The sequence below is a fragment of the Cygnus olor genome, chromosome 4 (assembly GCF_009769625.2).
Source record: "Cygnus olor isolate bCygOlo1 chromosome 4, bCygOlo1.pri.v2, whole genome shotgun sequence".
NCBI classification, from domain to species: Eukaryota; Metazoa; Chordata; class Aves; order Anseriformes; family Anatidae; genus Cygnus; species Cygnus olor.
The window spans coordinates 11878643-11904128 of record NC_049172.1 but is presented as its reverse complement, the minus strand read 5'-3'; the positions used below and the strand labels follow the sequence as shown (position 1 = coordinate 11904128).

Here is a 25486-nt window from a genome sequence, read left to right as displayed (position 1 = left end):
TAGGAAACTTTGAGGATACACTGTTTTCCAGCTCCTGGCAGCACTGGCACATCTCAACCCAGCCGTCTTGGCAGGAGGGGCTCACGGGCAAGGCTGTGAGGTCAAAGCACCCATGTCCCCAGGTGTATGACCACAGCAGCGCATCTGATTTTCACAGCTGATTTTCACAGCTGATTTCCCCGCCCCTAGCACATCACTGTGCTAGAGGTTTGTCGTGATTAATGCATTTTGGAGAGCTAATTTACCCATTTGACTGGGTGCACTGGGATCCTGCATGCAAACAGCACAGCAGATTGATTGTGAACAAACGAGTGGTTAAGGACAAGCAGGAGGTGTGCTAGGCAGGTTTCTTTACAGCAATGTTAAGGCAAATGAAGCAGAGGAGTCCTGTGTTTTCCTGTCTTTCTGCTTGCTTACTGTGGGGTTTCCTGGCTATTTTAATAACTGATCAGAGTAAGGATTGAGAGCAGAAGCAAAGAGCAGGACTGGCCAGCCAGGGTGTCTGTGAACAGAAAGGTTTGCAACCTGCGGCACTGCCAAAATTCCCCGAAGTAGAAGGATTCATTGGGCTCATCGGCTCCTGGGAGGGTAATATTTTCCATGATGAGCGCTGTGCATATCTCCCGCTTCTGCTTTTCTGTTCTGGGACTTGGATTTCCCATTGTGCAAGCCAGTTTATCTTTTTAATCCGCTATTTTGTCCCAAAACGCGTGTCACTTGGGATCCTTTGTTGTACTAAATGAGAGGTGGCTTTAGAAAGGACCTGAGTTCAGGCCCTGAACAGAGAAGGGGAGAACTTCCTTTTTTTTCTTTTTTTGTCCTTTTTTTCCTCTTTTTTTTTTTTTTTTTTTTTTCCTTTTTTTTCTCTCTTTTTTTTTTTTCTCTTCTTTTTTTTCTTTTTTTTTTTTTTTTTTTTTTTCTTTTTTTTCCTTTTTCTTCTTTTTTCCTTTTTTTTTTTTTCTTTTTTCTCTTCTTTCTTTTTTCTTTTTTTTTTCCCTCTTTTTTTCTTCTTTTTTTCTTTTTTCTCTTTTTTCTTTTTCCTTTCTTTTCTTCTTTTTTCTTTTTTCCTTTTTTTTTTTTTTTTTTTTTCTCTTTTTATTTCCCTCCCCCCAGCTTCAGGTGAACTAGATGCTCAAAACCAGACAGCCCAGTGAGCGGCCGGGGGAACACCTCTCCATTTCTCACCCTCCCTAAAGCACATCCCAGACCCTACAGGGACCCAAACCTCCCCCACCTCCCCTCCGTGACCCCACCCTCCCCGGCCGGTAGGGATTTAGGATTTCCCGAGGCGCTGACCCCATTTTGGCACTGGGGAGCCCAAACCCCTCATTCTCTCCCTGCACACCGCAGGCGTGTGCTCGGGGTGGGTGGTGTGTGTGTGTGTGTGCCAGTGCCACGCGTGGGTGCCCGGGGTGCTCCGTGCCGGGGGCGCGGCCCCGTGGGGGCGGCCCCGTGGGCGGTCCGGGGCGGGGCGCCCGCTGCCCCCTGCCCACGCGGGGCCGCGCTCGCCACTCGCCCGGTGGCCACCGGAGCCGGGGCCGGGCGGCGGCGCGGAGTGGAGCCCGGTGTGTCCCCCCCCAGCCGCTACGGGAGGCCGGTGAGAGCCGCGGGGCCGGGAGCGGGCAGCGCTGGGGCTGGGGCTGGGGCTGGGGGGGAGCTCCGGGCCTCCGCCCCCCGGGACAAAGCCGGGCTGGGAGAGACCCCTCCGGGGCCGGGAGGGGCTCGGGGGGGGGGGCGAGACGGAGCCCTCCTATACGAGCTCCCGGAGGCACCGCAGCGGGAGCCCCGGGGAAGTTTCCGCAGCCCCCCGGGCTCCCGGCGATGGGGTTTGGCCGGGGAGATGTGCCCGCTGCTCTGGCTGCAGAGAGGGAGATCCCGATCGGAGAAGGGCGCTTGGCAGCGCCAGCCATTCAGCCAGAAATGAGGAGTTTTTTCTGGCTCCCGTCCCTCCTTTCCTCCCTTGGATATTTTTTTTTCTTTGCTGGCTCTCATCAGGACACTTGTTAAACTTTGGGCATTGTCAGCGTGGCTAGCTTCCCAATTTCCCCCATGGCATTAAGCATCCCTGCGTTTCAACGCTTCCATTTTTTCCCCAGTCAGGTTGATAAAATTAATATTGAGCCATATGGATCATCCCCCCTGGCTCAGCGACCAGCCCAAACCCGATGGCAGCGCCCTGCTCGGTTAAAGATCGGATGCTGCGCGCTAAATCTGAAAGAAGACAAAGCAGGAGTACTGTAATATTTTTAGAGATGATTTTCTTGCAAATATTGTTAATCTTGTGGGTGTTGAGGTATGTCCAAGAGTGATTTGCTCTCCTTTGGTTAATTTGGAGTCTGTGAAAATCCATGGAAAAAACTGTCTAAACAGTCTCTTCTCTGAAAGAGTCTCACTCCTTTTATCTTATTTATGAATCCCATTGATATTGCTCTTCTTGCTGCTCTGTCATGAAACAGTTCCTAATTTATCGGCCTGCCAGTCTGCAGGTACTAATGCCTTATGTGATCGAAGCCTCCCTTCCCAAAGCTGGCGTTTGAGCTCAGCTGATGCTTGCAGGTCAGTGGCTCTTCCCCCGTTCGCTTCGTCCCCCTCAAGCTCTTACAGGCTTCCACCCATTTAACTTGGGAGTCAAAGGCCGTGCTATTTATATGTCGCCTTTCCAGTGATGGTGGCCAGGGCATCTCTGAGCCCTGAGGCAGGAGCTGTGGCTGAAGGGCAGGGCTGGTTGGAGCAGTGTGCGGGTGTAAAGTTGTCTGGAACTGTGGGAGCACGGAGGGATCGAGCTGGTAAATTTTGCTACGCTGTTGGGATCGGGGTGTGAAAGTGTGTGCTTGCTCCGAGAGACCCTTGGAGAAGGATTCCCGGTTAGCTTTGCCTTTGTGGTGACCTGAAATTGGTTATATGGGGAAGATCTCTGTAGAGCGATATAGGGGACTTGTGTGCTGGGTCACCTGTAGCAGATGGCTGCAGTTTTCCCCCTCTAGTTGCACTTTCTGATCTTCTCTTCCCTAATCCCCTGTGCTTTGTGGGAGTCGTTGTCTGAAGTATCTCCAAAGTTGTTAGCTCCAGATAGCTACCGGCTGAGTGCAATCAGATCTGGCTGTGTGGGGAGGGAGGGCACAGGAATGCAGGAATGTCTTGGTCCTGGGGCATTTCCTCCTGGGGAAGGAAGATGGGAAGGCATCCTTGTGTGTAAGTAATCCAAGAGCAAAGCTCTTCTCCCCTTGCAAACAATGAATCATTTCAGCGAGCTGACGCTGTTATTTGTGGCTCCTGGCAAACCAGATAAGAGCTTTTCTGCCAGGCACTTGCTCAAATCAGTGCCAGCCCCAGACTTGCTGCCTTCCTTTCTCCGTTGCGGTGGGTGGGAGAGATGCCTTTGTGTACGACTGCAGTGATCACAGTGGTGTTCCTGGGAGAAGGAAGGCTGCTGCTGGTCCCTTTGGCTACACAATCACCGAGTCTGGCGCCTGTATCTCCAAACCTCTTTACTACCCAGAGGGATCATGCCACTTTGGAAAATATATATTTTTTTCCTGCTCAGCTGGGATGCAAACAGCTATTCCAAGACCTCTCTCCTTTACCCTCGATACAAGCCCCGCACGAGGCTGGTTCTACATGCTTGTTAAACAGGGAATGAAATCACATAGGAATGCTGCTTGTTTGATGTCTTCTCTATTACAGAGTTATGCTTAGAAGTTGGGGCTTTTAATGTGATTGTGTGGGCTTTAGCTGAGCTGTGAAAAAAGCCTTGTAAACAATGAGCCTTTGTGATGAAGGCAGAATGAACATAATTATCACCTGTCCTATTAAAAATCTTCCAATTTTTTTGTGGATAACAAAACTAATCGGACAGTTTGTGCTTTTCCAGGTAACCAATCTTTAAAAGCAGCTCTGGAAAAAGCCAATGCAAGATGAACAGCAGAGAACAGTGCAGGCGACACGGGAGGCTCTCAGGCTGAGCCGCAAGGATTTGAAGATGTCTGCGTGCAGTGACTTTGTGGAACACGTTTGGAAGCCCGGCTCCTGCAAAAACTGCTTCAGCCCCAAGAGTTCCCATCGACTGCAGACACCCCCAGACGTGGGAGCTTGTGGTGTGCTCCTGAATGGAGTTAGGACCAAGGCTGAGAGCCCAGCATTGGAAGACGAAGGCGTAAATACCCCTGTCTCAAAGCCAACGATTGCTGTGAAACCAACTATGATAAACTCAGATGTTTCTGACACGTGGGCAGATGTGAATATGAATGCAGATCTGTCACAGGTAATGATTAATCCAGTCAAAGCATGATTTCCCGTTACCTCCTCTCAGGAGCTCTTGGAATATCTGTTAAAACGGTTTCCTTCCCATTGTTTCTCCTTCTGTTCTTGACTCTGGTTTTTAAGCCTCTGCTGGCTTCCCAACATATTTTTGGCTAAAGCTGAATGAAACGTTGCTCGCAAGGCATGTGCAAAGGAGCTTAAATGTGTTGTTTGCTTAGGAACTTGTGGATTTTAAATGGTGACATAAGGTTACAGGAAGAGATACTGGAGAGAAGTCCTGCCTGGCAGGCACTGGTGCTTTGGGTGATGGCAGAGGTGCAGGCTCTGCCCCTACCCGCTCAGCTCTCCAGCTGGCTGATATTGCACTACCCCAGCCACGCAGAGTGGTGTACGAGCTGCTGTCACCCTGCCGGAGGCTCATTGTACTTCCCTCTCCCACCCTTGCTCCACAAGAGAGGCAGACCGAACTGTAATGGGGCTCACTGGGTCTCATCTTTGCCTCCCGTTGCTCTCCCTTGCTCCTCTCCCAGGTGAGCGCAGGCTCCTGTTACTGGTGTGGTTTGATCTGCACACGTGGATCTTGCCCCAGGCTGAATTTTGTGCTGTGGGAGTGGGGTTTGCAACATCCCAGCCCTTTGGGCTGCAGCTAGGTGCCATCCTGCAGGCAGATGGTACCTCTGCTTCTGCCTTGGCAAAAACGGGGTATGAGGACTGTCCCTGCTGCCCCAGGATCTCCTCCTGCTCTCAGGCAGTAGAACCATGGTCTCCTAGAAAGCACGGATTTACCACCTTGTGAATATCTACCAACGCCTGGCACGTCAGGAAAAGAGGGGCTGCTGTAGTACCTGTCTACCCATCACAAGGCTGCACTTTCAATTTACTGTGTATTTTTCTGTCAGGTTTCTACGCTGCAAAACTAAGTCTATGAGAGCTGAGTTAAGGCTGCCAGTCTTTTGAGGTGGAAGGACAATTTAGCAAAAATCACTCCCTTCTGGGAAGCGATACTGCTATCATGGGATAACCTGTGATAGTCCTTGTCAATGCTTTGGAGTCTGCCACTCTGGAGCAGCAGCGTGCAGTGAAACAAAAATAGCAGAGGGAAGCACAAAGATTCCTTCCCTCTCTGAATCTGTAATTGCATGGTGACTCACAGACAGGATGACAGGTTGGACATGTTTCTGGCAGGGAACCCATGCTAAGAGAAAGGGGAATGCCTCATTTCATTGCATTGCCATTGTTGGTAATGTACGGGCTGCGAATGGTCCAGGAAGAAGGAGTAGAAAAGGCTTATTGGCGGGATGAGCACAGAGCAGAAAAAGGCTGCAAATGCCAGAGGATTTTCCTGTGGATCTGTTTATCTTTTTTGCTTTCTCTTTCATTTTGCACGTGCTGACGGTGTGCTCATTTCTTCGGCCCCTGCAGGTCAGCTGGGGGATGGTTTCCGGCAAGCACCTTCTGCTGAAGTCAGGCGATGCGCAGCGGCTTTGTCGGGACAATTTTGGCAACGGCGGCGTGAGGAAGCCCTTCCTGCACAGCCCACCGAGCGAATGCCTGTCCTGCTGCTCTCCCAGCTACTCCATGGTGGGCCTACGCAGCCTGGAGGGTCGCGTGGAGAGGAACGTCTCCATCCACAGCCTGGTGCTCGTGGGGGAGGTGGGCAAGCAGGAGAGCAGAGCCAAAGATAAGCTGGCCCTGCTGCATCAGCCCCTCTGCCCTAACCCGCCCGCCCTGGGGGACAGAGGCATTACCAGCTCTGCCAGAAACCCTTCATCCCAAGGGAGAGAAGGAGCAGCGCTTCCCTCAGAGAGTGGCTGTGGTCGTAACTCTTCCAGCTTTGAGGGTGAAGGGGGTGAGTACTGCTCGATCACGGACTGCCGCAGAGAGAGCCCCGTCTCGCGCTGTGCTGAGGGGAAGGGGGCCTGGTGCGAGAAGGAGGGCCCGGCACCCCGTGGCTGGAGGCAGCGGGATGCTCCCGAGGTGGCCAGGCCGAGCGGCAGGGCAGTGAAGTTCAGCGAGGAGGAGCGCAGAGCTGCTAGTGTGGCTTTCTGCGTCGCGAAAGAGCAGGGAGATCCCTGTGCTCCGTCTTCGGAGAGGAAAAAGTCATCTCTCCGTGCCGAGGCGGCCGCTGCCTGTGCTTTGTGCCAGGATAAGGAGGACTCCCCTCGCTGTGGGGACCCGGATGTCACCGGAGGCACAAGCAGTCCCCAGCAGGCGTTGGTGGAGCCGCAGTGCTCCCGGCTTGGCGAGCCGGCCCGCGGCGACCCGATCTATGCTGAGAGCACCAAGAGGAAGAAAGCCCAGCTGAAGGGCCTCAGCGGACCAGCTAATGTGGAGAAGCCGGCCCACAGCCCTGGCACTGAGCAGGCTGACAGCATGTGGAGGGATGGTGGCTGGGCGTGGGGCGCTGAGAAGGAGTACCAGGACCCCGCCACCCAGGTGGCAGCCAAGATAACCGTCATGACCGCGCACACGGAGGACGACCACAAGACCATCTTCCTCAGCAGCCCTGACTCCGCTGTGGGAGTTCAGTGGCCCTGCATCAGCTCTGCTTCCCACCCTGATTTTGGGACCTCGCCGCCCACTGTTGAGCCTGGAGAGGTGTTTCAAGCATCTGGAAGTGAAAACGGACTGAGACTTCACTTCGCAGCTCCTACCAAGAACTCGGTTACAGAGAGCCCGGCCATCCCTCCCAAGATGTCCAAAAACAGCCAGCAGGGCAGTGAGGGGAGTTGCATGCTCCCAGCCAGCTCCCCTGTGACAAGGCTCAGTGACAGCAATAACCACGATGCAGCTGGTGCCCAGCTGCTGCCGAGGAGCTGTGCAGACACGGGTGTCTTTGGGGTGTCCCCTTCTCTGTGCACTCACGTTAACGGAGCCTCCGTGGAGGAGTCTGGCAGAGGCCTGGCAGGCTTGTCCTACGACAGGAGGCAGAAGCACTACACCCCAACATGGGCCAAGCAGTGCCGGATAGAGGAGGAGGAAGAGGAGGAGGAGCAGGCGCTGTCAACCCACCCGTGGGCAGTGGGAGCTGAGATTGGAAGAGCCGATGCCAACCCCGTGGATGACTGCCCGATGATGGAGAGCCAGACTGGGATCAGCAAGTCGTTGTCCTTTGACTTCCCTAAGGACAAGAGCAATGGCATGGAGTTTGCACCACCACCGCCGCCACCAAAGAAGCAGTCCAGGTATTCAGCCTTGTGAGCGTGTGCATGACTCTGTTAAGCATTTGCAATCGTGATGTGTTTGCTGCAGGGGTTGACTGGCCAGAGGCACTTCTTGTTCTCTTTTTTCCCTTTCCAAGGTGGGCTTTTGGGGGTATGGGAGGTGAAAAACTGTCAGACCTTTTCAAGTCCTGGTCCTTCAGGGCTGTAAATTGCTGCTCTGGGTCACAGTATTGGAGTGAGAGCAAGGTCAGTATTTCCCAGTCAGCTTGGTTCTGTCTCAGCACAGAACCTTGTTATCGAATGGATCTAAAACAATGGGTTGCAAGGTCCTTTGATATGTGGAACTGGGCAGCTTCCTCTCTTGGTGCTCGTAGCACGGGCCTCTGAAATCCCAATTTTCAGTTTGCCCCTAACATCTTTTTGCTTTAAAGGCCAACGCTTGAAGCTGTAGTTTCCCAGGGAGGGCTCCTTGCCTGCAAGCAAGTAACCGGAGCTTGTCTAACATGTGCTTGCTTCAGGCAGCCTTTCCCTTGCTGCAGCTCTCCTGGGACTCAGGTTTGCAGGCGGGGTGACAGCAGGCCCTACAAAACAAATGCAGGACTGCTGTCCATCTGGAAAGGAAGAAGCTCTGCTAAACAATTAATAAAATAGGTTTCCAATAATTTATGTGTATTCAGTGACTGCAGTTGGGTGTGTATCCAAAAGAAAAAAAAAAAAAACAACCAAAAAATGCCCAAAGGAATGAAAGAAATTGATTTCCCTTCCATGCAGCTAATGGATTAGGCTGTCTGATCACAGCGGGGAGGGACACTTCGCGTTCTGCAGGTGTCCTGCATTTGCTTTGTTGCAGACTTCGGTTTTGTTACCTGGAACTGTGCGTTGCATGGCAGATTTGACTTCGGCTCTTTGATCTAGAAGTTGAGAGAAGGGATGGGTGTCTGGAGAAGCTGCTCTTGGGGTCCGTGGTCAGGCTTGTGCGTGGTCATCAGCGCTCACCAGTCTGAGATGGTGTTTGGGTTGGTGCATCCTTAATTAATTAATTAATTAAAGCACTGCTTTATTCTTACACCAAAATTTCAACTTTTTAGGGCTGGCTAATGCAGGGAACTTTACCTCGTTTTAAAATTCCTTTAAACAAAATACTTTAAAGCGTTTTAAATTGACCGAATGATGAACAAATCAGTTTTCTCAAGGGAAGGAAGCAGATGAAAAAGAGGCTTTAGTCCTTAGTGCTGGGCTTTCTGCTGCGATGCCACGTGATTCCTGCTGAAGTCAGAGGAAAGAAAGAGTCCACAGGCGAGCACACAGACGAGCTTTATTGCCTTTACAATCAGAGATGACACTGAGATGTGCTTTAGTCCTGACCCTGCAAACTTGATTTCGTGGCTGCTGCTGCTTGGTGTCTTGTATCAGCACGTGGCTCGGGGTCGTGTTTGCCACGTGTGAGGTGTTGTGTTGTGGGGGCTCAGCAGAGCTGTTAAGGAATGATTGTTTAGGAAATGTGCAGTCACCTGCTGAAGGTCTGGAGCTATAACAGTGCCAGGTGGCTGAGGTAGGTGCTGGCATCGCTCTTACTCTCCGTGGCTGCAGGTGAAGCTTTGTGCTGCGTGTAGTTGCCTCCTCAGCACCTTGATGCCTGCAGCTGGGCCTCGGGGTGCCTTGCTCAGAGCACAGCCCTTCCTCTGGGAGCAACTCGATCAGATGGCGGGTTTCACAAGCTGCTTGCTTTGTTTGTTTGCTTGGAGGGTGCTGTGTTTTCTTCTGAGCGTGTTCACACAGGAACCGGGGTGTTGTTACCTGTACGTGGCAGCGGGAGGGATGGCTACGTGCACAACTGCTTGAAACCACCACAGCAGGGTTGTGTTACCCTGGGCAGTCATTGCTGGCAGCTTCGTCTACTGGTGTGACCTGCCTAGTGCTAGGGGAACGTCTCCGGTGTTCCTGGGCTGCAGCCACGTGCCTGGAGAAGGGCAGAGATCCTCCGTGCAGAGGTCACTCTGAGACACGTTCATCCTCCCATAGGCCTGGGCATTGTTCATACTGGAATATGTGCTTGTCCACGCTGGAAGAACTGCTGATTAATTACTGTTACACTGATGTAGTCCCTTACAGGGACAGAGAGCGTCAGCACAAGGTGTTTGCTGGTGGGACAGCTGCAAAGGCCCCTTTGGATGGGTACAGATGGGGCCAGGGTGGTGGATGTAAGTCTTGGGGCATTGGGGCTGAGCATGTCCAGGCTCCGTTCAGCTGCAAGAAAGATGTACAACCATCCTTTTTCCTTTAGATCTCGAGCCGCAGCAATGCATGTGGTTTCATGCTGGAAAATGAAGCCTGCCCGTTTGCCTTTCCTAACTAAACTTTACTGCTTATTTAAAAAAAAAATTACATTTACATTCAAATTAGTTTCAAAGCAGAGAAAGAAGTGAATATGTAGCATGTTAAAATTCTTTTTTTTTTTTGTTGGTCATCCTTGCTCTAACAATTAAAAGGGAAAAAAATTACAGGGTAAATTCCTGCCAGGCACTGAGGAAACTCTGGTTTTGCTGTAAGCTGTCTCCTAGAATGGCTGGAGGAGTGATTTTGGGGAGTTTTAAAAGTGGGCATCCAAAAAAGCAAATAATAGATTTGTACCTGTTTCATCTCTCTGTTCCTTTGTATGGTTTTTTCCTGCTTGTGTGAAAGTTTACAGATATTTAAGGCTTTCTTGGTCTGAAATGGGATAGAAAATGAGTCAAATTACAAGAGGAAAGAGACTGGAAAAGGAAAATGGCGACTGATCTTCATCCAAAAGCTGGGAGGGTAGTTGGATATGGAAAGGGCTAACCAGGGAATCTAGGATCCCCAGGACTTATATGTATAATGATGATTTAGATGCTCTTTGGTGAGAAATAGTCTAGCACAGCCTTCAGTTATTTGGCGCAAAAAGGGAATCCTTGCTGAAATTTATGCCTTTGTTATGCAGAGGGTGAGGTTAAATGATCCTAAGGTTCCTTCCAGCATGTCATCCTTAACTGTTTATGGATATTATGTGCCTCTTAAACAAAGGAAACGGTGCTGCTATTTTGCAGTAGCTCTTGAGCTGGTTTTGTCACAATTAACGCCACCTTCAAAAGGCAGTGCTGTAAGTGTCTTTCTAGTACCATTCCTGAGGCACCTGTTCTGTTTTGGATCTTGGTGTGGATGTGTACTCTGGTGAACAGAAGCAAACTAGCTACGTGGTGCTACTGTGGCAGTACAAAATGCAATTGGAAGTCATACAGGTCCCAAAATTTGACCCTTTTCTCTGTGGTCTCTGACTGTGAATGACAGTAGGGAGTTGCTTTGAACAAGCCAGGCTTATTATTATTAAAAAAAAAAAAAATAATCACAAACTCTAGAGTCTATTTTAAAAAGTACATGAAGCAAAGAAGAGCTAGTGTGGCTCAAGCAGGAGAGAGTATCCCACTCCAGGACAGGGAGCTAATAGGCCTTTTGGATTCTCCCTGAGTGTTTTTTGTCTGAAACTAATCAGGAATTTCTCATGTTGCTTCCGCCAGTAGATCACTTTTGAAGGTTGTGACTTATCAGACAAGTCTTTTGGGAGAGACTTACTCCCATTTTAAAAGAAACAATTTCTTTTTGTTTCCTATCTTGCCATGTAAAAAGTACGGGGTTGGAAATCAGATTTCTTGTCGTCTTCACCACATTGGAGCATTCAGTGATTTCATTGTTGACTCAGCTATCATTAATTCTGCTCTCCATATGAATTTACTCCAGGGAAGATCACAGAATCATAGAATGGCTCAGGTTGGAAGGGACCTCATAGATCATCCAGTTCCAATCCCCCTGCCATGGGCAGGGATGCCACCCATTAGATCAGGTTGCTCAGGGCCTCATCCAACCTGGCCTTGAAAACCTCCAGGGATGGGACATCCACAAGCTCTCTGGGCAACCTGTTCCAGTTTTAAAGAATCTGTCTCCCGATAAGTCAAAAAAAAAATACACTGTAAAAAGTATGGGTTGAGTCACCCCCAAGAGTATAGATTATATGAACATGCCATCAATTTTTTTTCTCTGGGCGTTTTACCTTTAGTGTAAAAGGGATAGGAAGATCTTTAATAGCTACACAGATTAAAGCATTCAGATGACCTGACCACAAAAAGGTTTTAGGTGGGACGCTGGTATTAATGGGGTAGAGGATGCTTAGCTTTTTTAGATTGCTTGGTTTGCCTAAACCAGAAACAAAGCGGTATAAAAACAGCTCCCTGGCACCACAGATCTGCTCTACCACCTTGCTAATGCCCACCTGCAGCAGTGGAGGGAGGAGGAAAATATAATGATTCCTGTTTCATGATAGACAAGCATATGGTACCATGATGCTTCCCCTTGTATAATAATTATGCCCAGGCATGTGTGGTTGCAATGTAGTCTGGCTTTTCTCTCTGCTGCGCATTAGTTCCAGTGCTTTACTTTGGGAAGGGGTGTCCTGTTCACATTCGCACCGCTTTCCCCTGGAAGTTCCTACTTCTCTGTTTTTGAGGGGTTTAATGCTCCTACTCTGCTCCGTTCATGGAAGCATCTGGAAATAATGTGCTCTGCTTTGTGGGTCACTGTACACAGAGAAACCAATTCTTCCCCGGCCAGGTGAGGTTAGTACGGGTTTAACTGTCTTAAGGGAGAAACGAGGACATGGCTATGCTTTCCACCACCGCAGCACACAAAGAAACACAAAGCATTACTCTGCCCTAGCAGGAGGCACAGCATTGCAAATGATCTGGTGTCCCGTGGCAATGTTACAGATCTCCAAACCATTTTATTTTTTTAGAAGACCACAATTTTCCACCTTGGTTTGTTTTAGGCAGGACTGTGGGAATCGTTTGGAAAGCCAGTTAGATGGAATTGTTTAGGATGGGAAAAATGGCGAATAGTGAATTGCAGGGGTTGCCTAAATACGCTAGGATGTCATGTGGAGGATGTTGAATAAGCCAAGTATGTTTAAAGCTGCCAGAATAATTAGGAGAGCTGGAAATCCTATCTTATTAGATTGAGAGCTGACTCTTTTGTGACCTGCTCTTCATGCACTCACACTCAGTGGAGGCTGTGGTGCTGTTCCTGAAGTTAGCACTTAATATTTAAAGTGCTGAGCACAGACTGAGGAAATGGAGGTGAATTACCCACTGCGACATCTTTCTGAGGGGAGCGGAGCCCACACGTGTTAGCAGGCAATGGGGGACAATCCCAGTGATCTCTTCAGGTTTAAAATGGGTTTGTGCTCTTTATTTCCAATATCCTTTGATGGAAAGGGCAAGACAGCGAACCTGTACAGCTGTGCATGGCATGAATGAACGCTACAAAAGGAGGATAAGTAAGGATCCCACAGGTTGTTACAATGGTCAGTTGCTCAGTTCTTGGAGTGGATTTTCTTGGAAACAGGACAGTTTGGCCATAGCAAGTGTTTTCAGTAATTCTTTGGGAAAGTGTTTGATATTTTAATTTGTGTGCTGTCTGGGCTTTGAGGAGCTCATAGGAAGAGAGGGAGATTTGAAGCAGAGATATTTCCAGGCGCTATTAGCTGGCCTGGCTGCAACATCTGAAACAAGAGCAGGATGTCGTTTAAGCGGCGAGCAATTTCTATTTTGGTGCGACCTATTCAGGAACTGCATTTTACATAAGTCAGAGCGGTGCAGGGAGGAAATGGTGCTCTCTGTACGTATGACTTCATGGCAGCGTTGGGCTCAGCAAATACAGCAGCCAGGATGGTGCTGGCAGACGCCGTGTTGTGCCCAGGTTGCTTGGAGGAATAGGTGGGGCTGCGCGGGGTGGACCTTGGACCCTGCCGAGCAAAGTCCCATCTCTGCCCGAGTGCGGGAATGGTAAGGCAGCTCCGTGGATCTGTGTTTAAGTGATGGGGAGGAAACAGAAATGCACCAACTTTTTCTTGTGTGTGTGTTTGTGTGTGTGTGTGTGTGTCTGGAGAAGGGGAGGAATGTGTCAGGAAACCTCTCACCTGTGCAAATCGAGACTGGCTCTATCCTAAGATCCCTCTTTTCTTCTGGATTCAAACACTTCCTTGATTCTTACCAAGTCAGACAGGGCACACGTATGTATGTGCACCCCTTCATTTTTCCCCCCCAAGTTACTAAAAGTTAAGTTCCTGAGCAAGTCGGTTATGGGATAAGGTTATATAGTTTATATGTATATAAAACCGTATATGTAGTTTTATTTAGTATATGTAGTTTTATTTAAAAAAAAAAAAAAGGATTAGACTCCAGTTGGTTGTTTTCAACAGCATTAATCATAACAGAGCTAAAACAGAGCTAAAAACCTCAGTGTCTCTCACTTGCTCTTTCCTTTTTTAAAAAAAAAAGTCTTGCGTGGTGCACATGAAGTTTTGTAAATCATCCTCAGGAGGCTTGCTGTAGTGACCAAGTGCATGTGGAAAATTCATCACTGGTGCAAGACCAAGGGCAGCGTCCCTGCCGAGCTGTACCTGAGGTGGTTTTCCGACCCTTATTTTGATCAGCCCCCGAGTATTTTTAGAATGAGCCTGCTCAGGCAAATGAGGAAGTCTGGCAGAAGTTTCTTCCGGGCTTCTCATACATGCTGCTCTCCATGTGGTTGTGTGGACACGAGAGTAAGTGCTTTGTCTGGACGCAGGATGAAACGTTTTTTAATCTTAAAATAAAGCGCTCGTGGCATCTGCTGTGCTGGGGGATTTTGGAAGAGGAGGGATTCTGCATGTGTGAGCAGTGTGTCACAAGAAAATAGTTGTGCATGTCTTTTGTTTGTCTTTCTCAGCAGCCGCTCAGCCGTCTGATTAGGAAATGCCGGATACCTTCCAGCGAGATAGCTGGTGGAAGTTATTTTTCTTTGCTTTTCTTTTTTTTGCAAGTCTTCCACTAACCTTTTTGCATTCTTAATCAACAATGCGTTGAGTTTTACCAGTGGATTGGCGGTTTTATTTAAAAATGTGGCAAATAACCTCAATGGAGAGTTTGAACTGTGCTAAAGCTGGGGGTATTTGTGCTCTGGTGTGCTGCCTGGTTTCGACAGTTCCTGTTGTTTTCCAGGGAGGAAAAAATGAAGAAAATACAGGGAAAACTCATTATCTCAACAAATAGTCCTGCTTGCCTACAACTGATCGCTTATATTGTGGCTCTGGCAGTATATAAGGGCAGCTTATGGTTTAAGGATTTATTTATTTTAGATGGAAGCTGTGTGGAAAACAGTAGGTCTTACCCTAAAAGCTGCATGGTGGGTCCTGCGTTTGATGTACAATTGTTTTCTGAAGAGGTGCTTCTTTTTTCAGTTGTTACAGTGGTGCACAGAGGAGAAAACAGCTGCTGCTGATGGACTGTGCTTCTACTCATGCCTCCACCATGTAGGAGTTGGGTTCTGGTGCCCAGCATCAACTTTTCCTCCTGTAAAATAGGAGGTGTGATGCTGCTCCCTTCCACTGAGTTTTACTGGAGGCAAACATCGGTGGGTCCCCGCTTCCTGGTGGCAGTGGCCAAAATGGGATGCAGTCCAAGACCACACGTGTGCTAGAAATGGGAGGTTCAGACTGGGGCTGGATGCTGTTGGCTCAATGGTTTTCTCTCTGTTCAAGCACACGTGGTTTGTCAGGGGAACTGATGCTTTGCAAGGCCGTGAGCTGCTCGATGTCAGTGGAATACGGTCTCCAAATGCCAGAGAAAGGGAAAAAAAAGTGTACAATGAAATACTAACGCCTGGTAAGACTGCAGTGTTTGTATGAATATGTGGGGACCAAGCTGAGGCTGCTCTCAACTTTAATCTATGTGCACAACTGCATGCGTGGTACCTTTTTCCTGTCTGTCTCCTGACCCTTCTGTTTCGTTGTCTCTAGGCGTGCTCTGAAAATGAACCCGAATAACGCTGAGCTGGAGAGGGCCAGCAATAGCTCCACCGAGAGCCTCAGCCCGCCTTTCCGGAGCATCCACGTCAGCTTCACGGCCGGATCCACCGACAGCCTCAGTTCAGACACGCAGACCGGCAGCGATGGCAGTAAGTGACCGACTGGGTGTCGGAGAGGTAGCATCAGACCTGGGGAGGAGATTACCCCATCCTGAGTCCCACTGCTGGGGCAGCATCTGCAGGGCAGGGGTCACAAGGGTCCCATCACTTAGTCCTCCCAGCAACCCTCCGTCTGTCTACTCTCACCCTTCTGTCTCTTGATGCACTTAAGATGAACATGGCGGAGTCAGACCATCATGTTTTTTTTTTTTCCTCTTTCATTTGGCCAGTGCCAAAATCTGTTTATCCATCTTGTCTGGATAAAGCCTCTATCTGAAAGCAATTGTGCTCATCCTGCTTGTGCTTCCCATGTTGCACAAGGCCACAAGTAAGCTGTCATGGAATATCCTCCACAGATTTGAGGAGTACCAGAAGGAGTCTTGTGCTAAAGGTGATCTCTCCCTCTCCTTGTGTTCTTCCCAGTTGTTTCTTGAAGGGAAAAAAAAATCTGCCTGCACTAGTTTAACTGAGATTAAAAAATACTTACTATGAAGTCACTTTCTTCATAAGTGCGTAACTTAGACATGCACTAACGTGTTCGGCAGCTCAGAAAGTATTTCATTTGCAAAAGTAATCTTCGTGTAGTGGAAGTTCTGTCTTTCCAAGAGCAACAATGTGCAGCAATAAAATTAAGAGCCAGAGCTCTGGAAAGTACATTTTTCCACTGTTAACTTGGAGTCTGAGAGTGAGACTCTGCCAGGAAATTGTACATGGGGAAGAAAAACTCACATATTTTGGATCTTTACTTGCTGGACACAAAAGCAATTTGCTGTCAAAAATGATACGGAAAAACAGGAGTTCTCTGCTTCCACTAGCAGATGCAACTGTTTAAGCTCACCTCAAGAAGGTTGAGCTTTAAAATGAATAACCCACATGTGATTTCTTTTTCTGGTGTAAGCAAGCAGCTATGCAGTCAGTCACTGTGTGAAGTGAGCTCAGATTAATTGGCTGTGCTGTCAGATGTGAAAATATGGGGGGATGGGATAAGCCCCATCCCATCTTATGCAGAAGAACCCTACGCTGAAGGTGCAGAGCACTGTTAGGAAAGTTGTGAAAAGGTTTTGTTACCCTGTGCTCAGGGCAGAGTCCATCGGAGTGTAAAAAAGAGGTAAGAGCAATTTGGTGTTTGTGGGCTTTGCGTGTGGACTGGTTGCCAAAGGTTCTGATGCTACTGTTTGTTCCCTAAGCCTCCATCAAATAAATTGATCCTCTTGAAATGGGGGGTTCAACTGCATGTCCTGGCAGAGGTGCTGGTCTTGGGCTGTGTGCTGAAGAATTTCTCTTGGTTGTGTCTTCTGACAAAGCCCCGTGGACTGGAAGTGGCAAGAGATGCCCTGCTGAATGACTCCTTCCTGCAGGTTTTGCCAGTGTTTCAAGGGAGGGGATCATGGACCAGGCAGGGTATGATGCAGGTGTTTGGTTTTCTGTTAAAGCTTGGGGTGTGCTGATGAGCATCTCTGCTGGGCTCTGCAGCTAACTGTGCAGTCGGAGAGCAGCTGGAACTGGAGAGCAGCTGATAGCTCCAGTGGCTGGGCGAACAAGGCAGGCACCTGGGGAAAGGGCCCAACAGGGTCAGGGAGCTCAGCACCAAACAGCTGGTGGGCAGCTGGGACAAGAGAAGTGTGCTGATCCCCAGCATCTCCTACAGAGCTGTTCCTGAGCATGTTGTCAGAGGTGGGGTGCCAAAACTGCTTTGAATGGAAAGCTTATCTTCCACGGGAGCTGCCAGTGTCTGGGGAGTCTCCGATGTGGTGGACTGCAGCAGGAACGTCCACTCCACTTTGGCAGTGGAAGTGATATGAAAATGGGTGTCATCCTACCAAGCTCTGGGGGAAAGGAAGAGGGACAGCGTGAGCTGGCATCTGCTCTGGTAGCTGAGATGTAGTGGGCCTGCCCCCACCGTGGTCATCTCAGGCAGCGAGCAGCTAACAGGGATTGCTGTCCCAATAATTGTCACTTCTTCTAATTGCTGCTTCAGATCCCCACCACTTTTTTCTCTCTGACCTGAAAGTCTTGCTATCTATTTCAATGTCAAATCACCCTTTTCCGCTTTTGCCTTCTTCTGTGGCATGCAGCTGTGTTACCTGTCTCCAGTCTAGGCAGGGTAGGAAGGCAGAGAGGTCTGATGTAAGCTGAGGGACAGCCAGGAGGGAGGCCAGATTTTTTTCAGTAGGGTGGAGCTGGCCAAATCCCAGCCCTTACCCGGTGACCCTTACCCAACGTGAGGCAGAGAGACAGGTTCAATATCCTTCTTGGGCAGCTCTGGCCACGCTGAAGTCAGAGATGTGTGCTGCGTGAGTCACTCTTATCATGCTGTGCTGCTCAGGCGCTGGGTGGCAGCTCCCAGGTGAAACAGGCTTTGCTTGAGGGATTGCTGCCAAATGAGTATCCCCCAAGTACTTCATTCTTGCTTACCTCCTCGTGGCTGATGTCACAGCTTAAATATTTGCCCTCTGCCAGCTTTTACTGCCATGTATGCAGTTCATAGGAAAGCAGTTTCAGGTGGGAGGGAACATTTCTCTAGTTAGCTGTTTGCAGCGTGCTTTGCCAAGTGTGGCTCTGCCTCCACGAATGGATAAGTCAAATCCTGTTGTGTCTTGCTGTCTCCTAGGGCACTCGTCTGAGCCGAACCACTCACCCCCTCCAGCTGAGAGCCAAGTGTTTCCCCCGGGCTCTTTCCTTCCTACCTCCAGTGACGATGCTCCCTCTGCTGGCCCCAGCTGCCCACCCCCTCTGCCCCAGAAGAAGACGGTGAGCAGAACGGTGTCCTCCCCAGATGGCTTTTTTGGGGGACAGGCATCTTCTGGCAGAGCAGCCAGCACTGCCAGCCCCAGGTTGAACGTCAGCCACTCTGAGAGCAATGTCTGCCTCCGGGAGGAGCCTCCCTTCATCCACCCAGCCGGCCTGGGGGGCCCCGGCACCTTCTCCTCTTGTGAGTCCCTGGAGAAAGGCTCCAAAGGAAACAGCTACTGGGGCTCGGCTACCAGCAAGAGCACGGGGGCCTGCATCCCCAGCAGAAACCTTCAGTCCCTCTCCTCCTCGCAGCTCAGCGTGTCCAGCCAGGTGTCGTCGAGCTCCAGCCTCCATCTCCACAACCTCCTGAGCAACATTGACAGCAAGGAGGGGGTGTACGCCAAGCTGGGGGCCCTCTACGCCGAGTCCCTGCGACGCCTGGTCGCCAAGTGCGAGGACTGCTTCATGCGGGAGCAGAAGAACGAGCTGCGCTTCAGCGAGAACAACTGGTCGCTCTTCAAGCTGGCGTGCAACAAGCCCTGCTGCGACTCGGGGGATGCCATCTATTACTGTGCCACCTGCTCCAAGGACCCTTCAACCACCTATGCTGTGAAGGTAAGCCTGCACCCAGAACAAGCCTGGATATATGGCTCATCTCCACCTCCCAACTCCAAACAGCCGCAGGGTTCGCTTCCCACAGCAGAGCTGGGACTGGTCTACAACCCAACCAGTTTCTCTCTAAAAAACTTTGTGCAAATACTGTATTGTGAACTCAGCATAGTTCACCTCTGACAAACCAAACTGCTTAAAAACTGCTCAAAAGACAGCCTTTTTCCCTCTGCCTGCCTTCTAAGGGGAAGGTCTGACCCAGAAACCATGTGAGTGCCTGTATGTTTAAACTACAGGCTTTAAGATATTCCAGGTCTCAATTAATGAAAGGCTGTCCTAGAGATGGTGTGTAAGGTCAGGTTCTGAAATATATTCCTGTAACTATACAGAATCCACGTTTGAAATGGAAATGTGGGGTGCGATGGTTCAGTTGTCTGAAACCTAGATAAATAAGCTTAGGCAACTTGTTTCATGTGCATCCCATGGATCTGGGGTTCTTGATCCATGTTACTACTTGAATACAGAGACTTTTAACTTCTGTTTGGACTGTAACCTAGGAGAAGTTCATTGCTGCTTCCTCTTCATGTTGCTTTCAAAAACTAAAATAATTCCCAAACAAGGGCTGCCAGAGGTGCATTAAGCAAGAAAAAAAAATCTGCTGAATTTTTTACACAATTACAACCCCCAAGGGGATGTTTTAGTTAAGTGATAGCTTTAAAGCCTTAAAAAAGATTTTCTAAAGGAAGTAGTCAACCCAACAGGGGGGGCTTTGAACAACCAGAGTTGAATCAGGGCTTGCCCCAATGCCTCTAGTCCACCAGTCAGAGCAGCAACTTCTTTGGCTTGTTATACGTAAATCCATCGAAATTTTCCTCCAGAAACCTCAGAGCTGGTCAGCTCCTTTTCAATATGTGGTTCCCTGTGGCACACGCAGACCTTTCATCTTGCCAGCCACATTGGGTGGGGTTCATTGGCTCAGCCTCTACTGCTGTAGTGGATGAATTTATGGCCAAGGCAGAAACTCCACATTTTCAGTCTCTTAACGGAGCTGCTCTTGTGTCCCTGTGTGCTTATTCTGTGTTCTCAGTACTCTACAGAGCACCGTAATAAAGCCCAAACCAGCCCAACAGGGCTGTACTCTGCACCAGCATAAAGTCATGCATGTGTTTATGTACGTGCACTCACACATCTCTTGCAATGTTCCAGTGTGCTACCTTTTTTTTTGGTAGCTGAAATAGAGAATACTTAGAAAATTTTAGAGTTGGCTGACTTCTAACTGCACCTCCTGGAGGTGATACAGATTTTCTGACATGCAAGAAATCTCAGACCAGTAGTTAAAATAGATTTGGATAACTCAAGATGGGCAGAGGATCTGACTTGAGCCAAGGGGCCAGCTGAGCAGTCAGAGCCAGGGTTTAGGCTGTGTACAGGCACACAAGGATATGTATAAAATAGTTAGAAAGAGCCAGTTTTACATGAAATGGCTTTAGAGGAATTAAGCCAAGATATGCTCCTCTCCTTGTCTTCTTTCTCTGCTAAAAGGTGCACGACTAAGCCAGTCCCAGGCTCCTACTTGGAGCCTGTTGCATGGAGGATGCCTCTGGTGCAGCCAAAGTCACGAAGAATGGCTGGTTGGGGAAGATCTCCTTGACTTCATTTGGCTGCATTTATTCTTCCAGGGGCTCCTCTTTCCTTGGTACTAAATCTAACACATCTTGCCTATGCGGGGAGTAACAAGCACGTTTGTGCAGCAGAGGGCTGGAAGGCCTCCTCTGCCTTTGGAGATCTTTTGCATTTTACTGCAGCCCACTGTGTTAATCTGTAGTCTGTCCCACTCTCCAGAGATTATCTTTCCCCTAAATAAGCATGAAGCAACAGCAGGGTATTTTTCTTTAGAAGAGAAGGGGCACTTCAAACCCCTATTGTCCTATCTCTACACGATCATCTCATCTGAGTGAATTACCTGCAAATGCCTAGATTCAAACCGTTGCTAGCGGAGTACAAAAGCAGCCTGTTTCTCCAGCTCCTCTCTATTATTGCATTTATTTTAGCTTGGAGGCAAAATTGATTTCTTGTCCGATTTTGCACGCACACCATGACTGGCAGTGGCACGCTCCAGGGTTTGAAGCCTTTTATGCTGAGTTTCAGCCTGTTGTTGATTCCTGTGGTTGAGATATAAATACATCCCTAAATAAAAGGGAAAAAAAAAGAAGCGTACAAAAGAAATGCCAGAAGGCCTCACAAGCTAATGGATACTCCTATAATAAACCTGGTTTTGGGTTTGTGTTGTCTTTAATGCAGCCATAATGCTAAAACACAGAACAAAACGAAGACAAAGTCGTGCGAGTTCAAGAAAATCTAGACTGGTTATTTGCTTTTTTTTCCCTTGAGTTTGCAGCACTCCCACTTATTTCTAAACCTATTGTTAGCTTCCACTTTCTCTGTAGATTTTTTTTCCCCCCTGCGCTGATGAGTGCAATTTGTGGTTGGTATTCCTCAGCCATTGATCAAGGTTCTGAGAGGGGTTAATGACATGAGGAAAATAGAGTGTTTGAGGATGTGAAAGGAGCTTAGGTCCAGAGAAGGGTTAGGTGGGAGGAAAGTGCTGGAGGTTTCTGTCCAACCATCACTCCAAACAGGGCAACCCTCGTAGCTAAGTCAGGTTGCATGGGTCCTCATCCAGGCAACCCTTTCCAGGCACGGAGATGACACCACCTGCTACAGCCTTTGCTTTTCCCTCTGCAAAATGTCTCTGGGGTTGTAGGGGGGATCTTGCTGACATATGAGACGCAAAAGCTGTGTTGCTCCAGTTGGCAATGAAACAAAATCTCCAGGAGTCACCTGTGGGCAGGCTGTCTTCCTCCCTTCTTGCAAATGCTGAGCATTACCTGGCAAAGGAAGCATGCCTAGAAACGGGACCCAGAGGTCTGGTTGTTCAGGTTGGGGTGCTGCCGGACAAGAAAGATCCTCAAGCCAGGAGATGGTTTAAGGTACTAAAGGAACTAATATGCACCCTGCTTCTACTAATATCGTAATGTCTTCAAATCCTAGCTTAAGGAACTACCTCTGAGCTTCTAGTCTACGCCCGGCCTCTGTCACTGATGGATAAGACTTTTCTTTGGTCTCTCCTTGCAGATCTGTAAAAGCCAAGAGTCCAAGGTGGCCGCTTCATACTGTAGCCCCGCGGTGCCAGTCCACTTCAACATACAGCAGGACTGTGGGCATTTTGTGGCCTCCGTCCCCTCCAGCATGCTGCTGGCCTCAGATGTGGAGAAGAGCGTGCCTGGGGATGGTCTCCGTCCCTCCCGCACTGCCAGCGAGCACGACTGCGTGGTGGTCATCACGCGGGAGGTGCCAAGCCAGACCACTGCTGACTTCGTGAGGGACTCGGTGATGCTGCACCAAGCCAAGCCTGAGCTGTATGAACGTCGTGTTTGCTTCTTGCTCCTCCAGCTCTGCAACGGGCTGGAGCATCTCAAAGAGCATGGCATAATCCATCGTGACCTGTGCCTGGAGAACCTCCTGCTTGTCCCCTGTAAGCCCCCCATGAGCTGTGTGAAAGCCAAAGATGACAAGCACTTGCCCCGCCTGATCATCAGCAACTTTTTGAAAGCCAAACAGAAACCAGGATCTGGAGACTCCAAGCTGAAGAAGAGTCAGGCCAGGCTGGCCCCGGAGATTGTGTCAGCTTCTCAGTACAAGAAGTTCGATGAGTTTCAGACTGGCATCCTCATCTATGAGCTACTGCACCAGCCCAACCCCTTTGAGGAGAAGGTGCACCTCAAGGAGCAGGAGTACAGCCCCGAGGACCTCCCTGCTCTGCCCAGCCTGTCCATTTACTCCCGGGGGCTCCAGCAGCTGGCCCACCTGCTTCTGGAGGCAGATCCCATCAAGCGCGTGCGGATCACCGAGGCAAAGCGGATGCTGCAGTGTCTGCTGTGGGGTCCCCGGAGGGAGCTCACTGAGCAGCCCCTCAGCCACGAGGAAGCCCTCTGCCAGGTGCTTCAGAACTGGGTGGACATGAAGCGTGCCCTGCTGATGATGAAGTTTGCTGAGAGAGCCGTGGACACGGAGCGAAGTGTTGAACTGGAGGACTGGCTGTGCTGCCAGTACTTAGCGTCTGCCGAGCCTGCCTCCCTCTCGCACACGTTGAAACTGCTGCAGCTGCTCTGATGCTGGACGTGTCTCAGGGGCAGCTGTGAAAGGTGTGCAGCCCTGTTATACAGGAGAGGCTGGGATCTCAGCTGTGAGCGTGTGTTCCTCTCCTGTTGCGTGCTCCGATCTGTGTAAGATGTTTAGTACCTTGAGTACATTTAAACTGCGAGCAGGCAAAACTGGGAACCTAACCCTCTTTAGGGGGATTTTTTTGTTTTGGTATGGTAAGTCTGTGGACTAATAAATTCCTGCCCGCGTGTGTGCATGTTTCTAATGAACACGGTACAGTTGAGTTGATTTCTGAGCCTATGGGACAGTCCTTTGATCTCCACCCCCTAAAGCCTCACATCCTCTTTGCCTGGAAACACCACTGATTGCCAGAGCGGGCAGCAAGAAGGAACAGCTGGCTTATTCTCCTGAGGAGTAAAAACAATTCATTCAATGCTCCTTTGCATGGGAGAGCCAGGAGGTGCTTTCAAACTCATTTCTGTTTTGACATCTTTTTTTTTTTTTTTTTTTTTGCTTTAAAAACAAAAATCGCTGCTTGTTTCTGTATTTTCTGCTGTGGCAACTAAGTATCACCTGCCTGTTCCCTTCTCTGGATGTTAGTACAGCATTGCCTTCCTGTCTAGCATTGCTGCCTTTGTGAAGAGGTGAGAGAGCCAGGATGGGGCTGTTCACAAAGATGATGCTGCATGCTGGGAATTACCCCTTGTAAAGTTAATGAAATGGAAAATCCCCAATTCACCTCCAAGGCCCCGAGGAAGAAAGTCGGGGCAAGGCTGCTATGCTTTCCCCATCCACCCAGCTTATTCCCTTCACCTGGTAACTCACCTGTCCCTTGTGCATAGCATGTATTTAACCCCTTTATCAAAAGATTAGCTGGCCTGTGGGAGGCTGGTGCTGCTAGCCTCTGGTCTGGGAGGCTTATTGCTGCTGGTGCTTCGTGCTGATGCATTAGAAATGCAGAGGGAGAGCTGTTTGCACTGTGAACATGTTCTTTCAAAAGATGTAGCACAAGGGAAGAGGGAGAAGCTGGCCTAGCTTCCTCTGTCCCCTTTCTCTCTATTGAGACGTGCAACAAACAGCCACCTGGCTTGGTGGGGAGGCTGTTGCTGCTGAATTTTCAGGCAGGTTGTGGGCTGCCTTTATGCTCTTCCATCTCAATATGAGGCAGAGGTGAGCTGCCCTGCTGCTGGGACTGGTTGTGCAGCACTTGCAGGGGTCGATTTGGGGCTCATGCAGGGAACCCAGCACCAGCTTTGCTGAGGAAGGACATCACCATCTGAGCTACCCCCATCCCAGCTGAAAATGGGGAGAAATTCATGAGCACTCTCCAACCTTCATTCACCTCCAGCTCCAGCCTGCTCTCTTGTGGGAATTTTAATTCCCCAGGATTTTTGACACTTTGTATGCTTTCTGTGAATCTTTTCCAGGCTTCTCACCTGGATTTTTAATCTGTTTGGCTGCAGTTGCTGCTGATGGGAGGGAATGGTTTCTTGGCTGGGCACCCGTTTGCAATGAATTTCCCCTAGTCCCCTTAGGGAGGAAGCTGTGCACGTCCCTGCCTGCTGAAAGAATGTGGAATGACTCCAACCACTACTGTCAGGGATTTTTTGTACGCAGGCTTTCTTGTGCCCTGTCTCTTGCATGTATTTCCCTCCAACACAGGCAGCGTGAGCCTTCTGGCTTGGGAACCACTGTCCTGTGGACCATCCTACACTCTTCTGGGAAGTCTGGCCACAGCCTGCTACATGTGGTCTCACGTTGGCCAGGGGAGTGATTGAACAGCTGGAGAACCTGTCTGAAGGAGCCCAGCACGTTTTGCATAGATAAGATGAAGAGATGACTCAGTTTTTAAGCATGGATGTAGGGAACAAGTTGGAGGCAGCTCTGCAGGACTAACACTGAAGGAGACAGGGCCTGACCATGACGAATCCAATCGTAATGCCTGCTGTACTGGCAACTGGAAAATAATAATGGGGGCAACTGGATTGAGACTGGTTCAGGTGTTGGTGGTCCTGGTACCTTGCAGCAGTATCCCCCACAGACTAGGGACCAACTATAGTCTTGTAGTGTTTTCAGCTATATTATATTGAGATTGGGTGGGTGGCTTCATGCTTTCATGTAAACAAAAGCTCCTAGCTCCATGGTTTCCTGGTATCTTCCCCTCTGGTATCTCATGCATAAAGAGTCCCAGGCTTTTGGGTCTTAGGTCAGTGCTTGGACTCAAGAAGAGCATTGTGCAGCTGTTGTGGGGAAAGCAACCCTGAAGCCCTAGCTGAATGTCAGCCAAGTCTGAGGGCTTTGCTGGCTTATTTCCCCCCTCTGCCCATGCTGTCCTCAGCATGCCCCGGGCAGTAGACCCCAACTCTACCTAGGCATACTTGCACACATGCCCAGGATCCTCTGCAGAGGTGGTTGAGGCGATGGATCATCCGTGTTCCCTGACCTTCCACCTTGGGGGCCAAGCATGTCACCCACTCAGGGGGACTGCAGAAGACATCCAGCTGGAGACAAAACTTGGGGTTCATGTGCCATGGGAAGAATGT

At 49.5% G+C, this 25486-nt stretch overlaps 1 protein-coding gene across 2 annotated transcripts; it reads left to right on the top strand.

Annotated features, from left to right (window-relative positions):
• Positions 1-1459: 1459 nt before the first annotated feature.
• PRAG1 (PEAK1 related, kinase-activating pseudokinase 1) lies at positions 1460-23212 on the top strand. 2 transcript variants are annotated; one of them, XM_040555877.1, is made up of 7 exons: positions 1462-1597; positions 2480-2556; positions 3872-4261; positions 5683-7445; positions 15271-15428; positions 18049-18785; positions 21915-23212. In XM_040555877.1, exons 3-7 carry the CDS (start codon positions 3908-3910, stop codon positions 22950-22952), a joined length of 4050 nt encoding a protein of 1349 aa, XP_040411811.1. In that variant the 5' UTR covers positions 1462-1597; positions 2480-2556; positions 3872-3907; the 3' UTR covers positions 22953-23212. The 2 variants fall into 2 exon arrangements, with proteins under 2 accessions (XP_040411810.1, XP_040411811.1); XM_040555876.1 differs by lacking the exon at positions 2480-2556 and having other exon boundaries at positions 1460-1597.
• The last annotated feature ends 2274 nt before the right edge of the window (positions 23213-25486 follow it).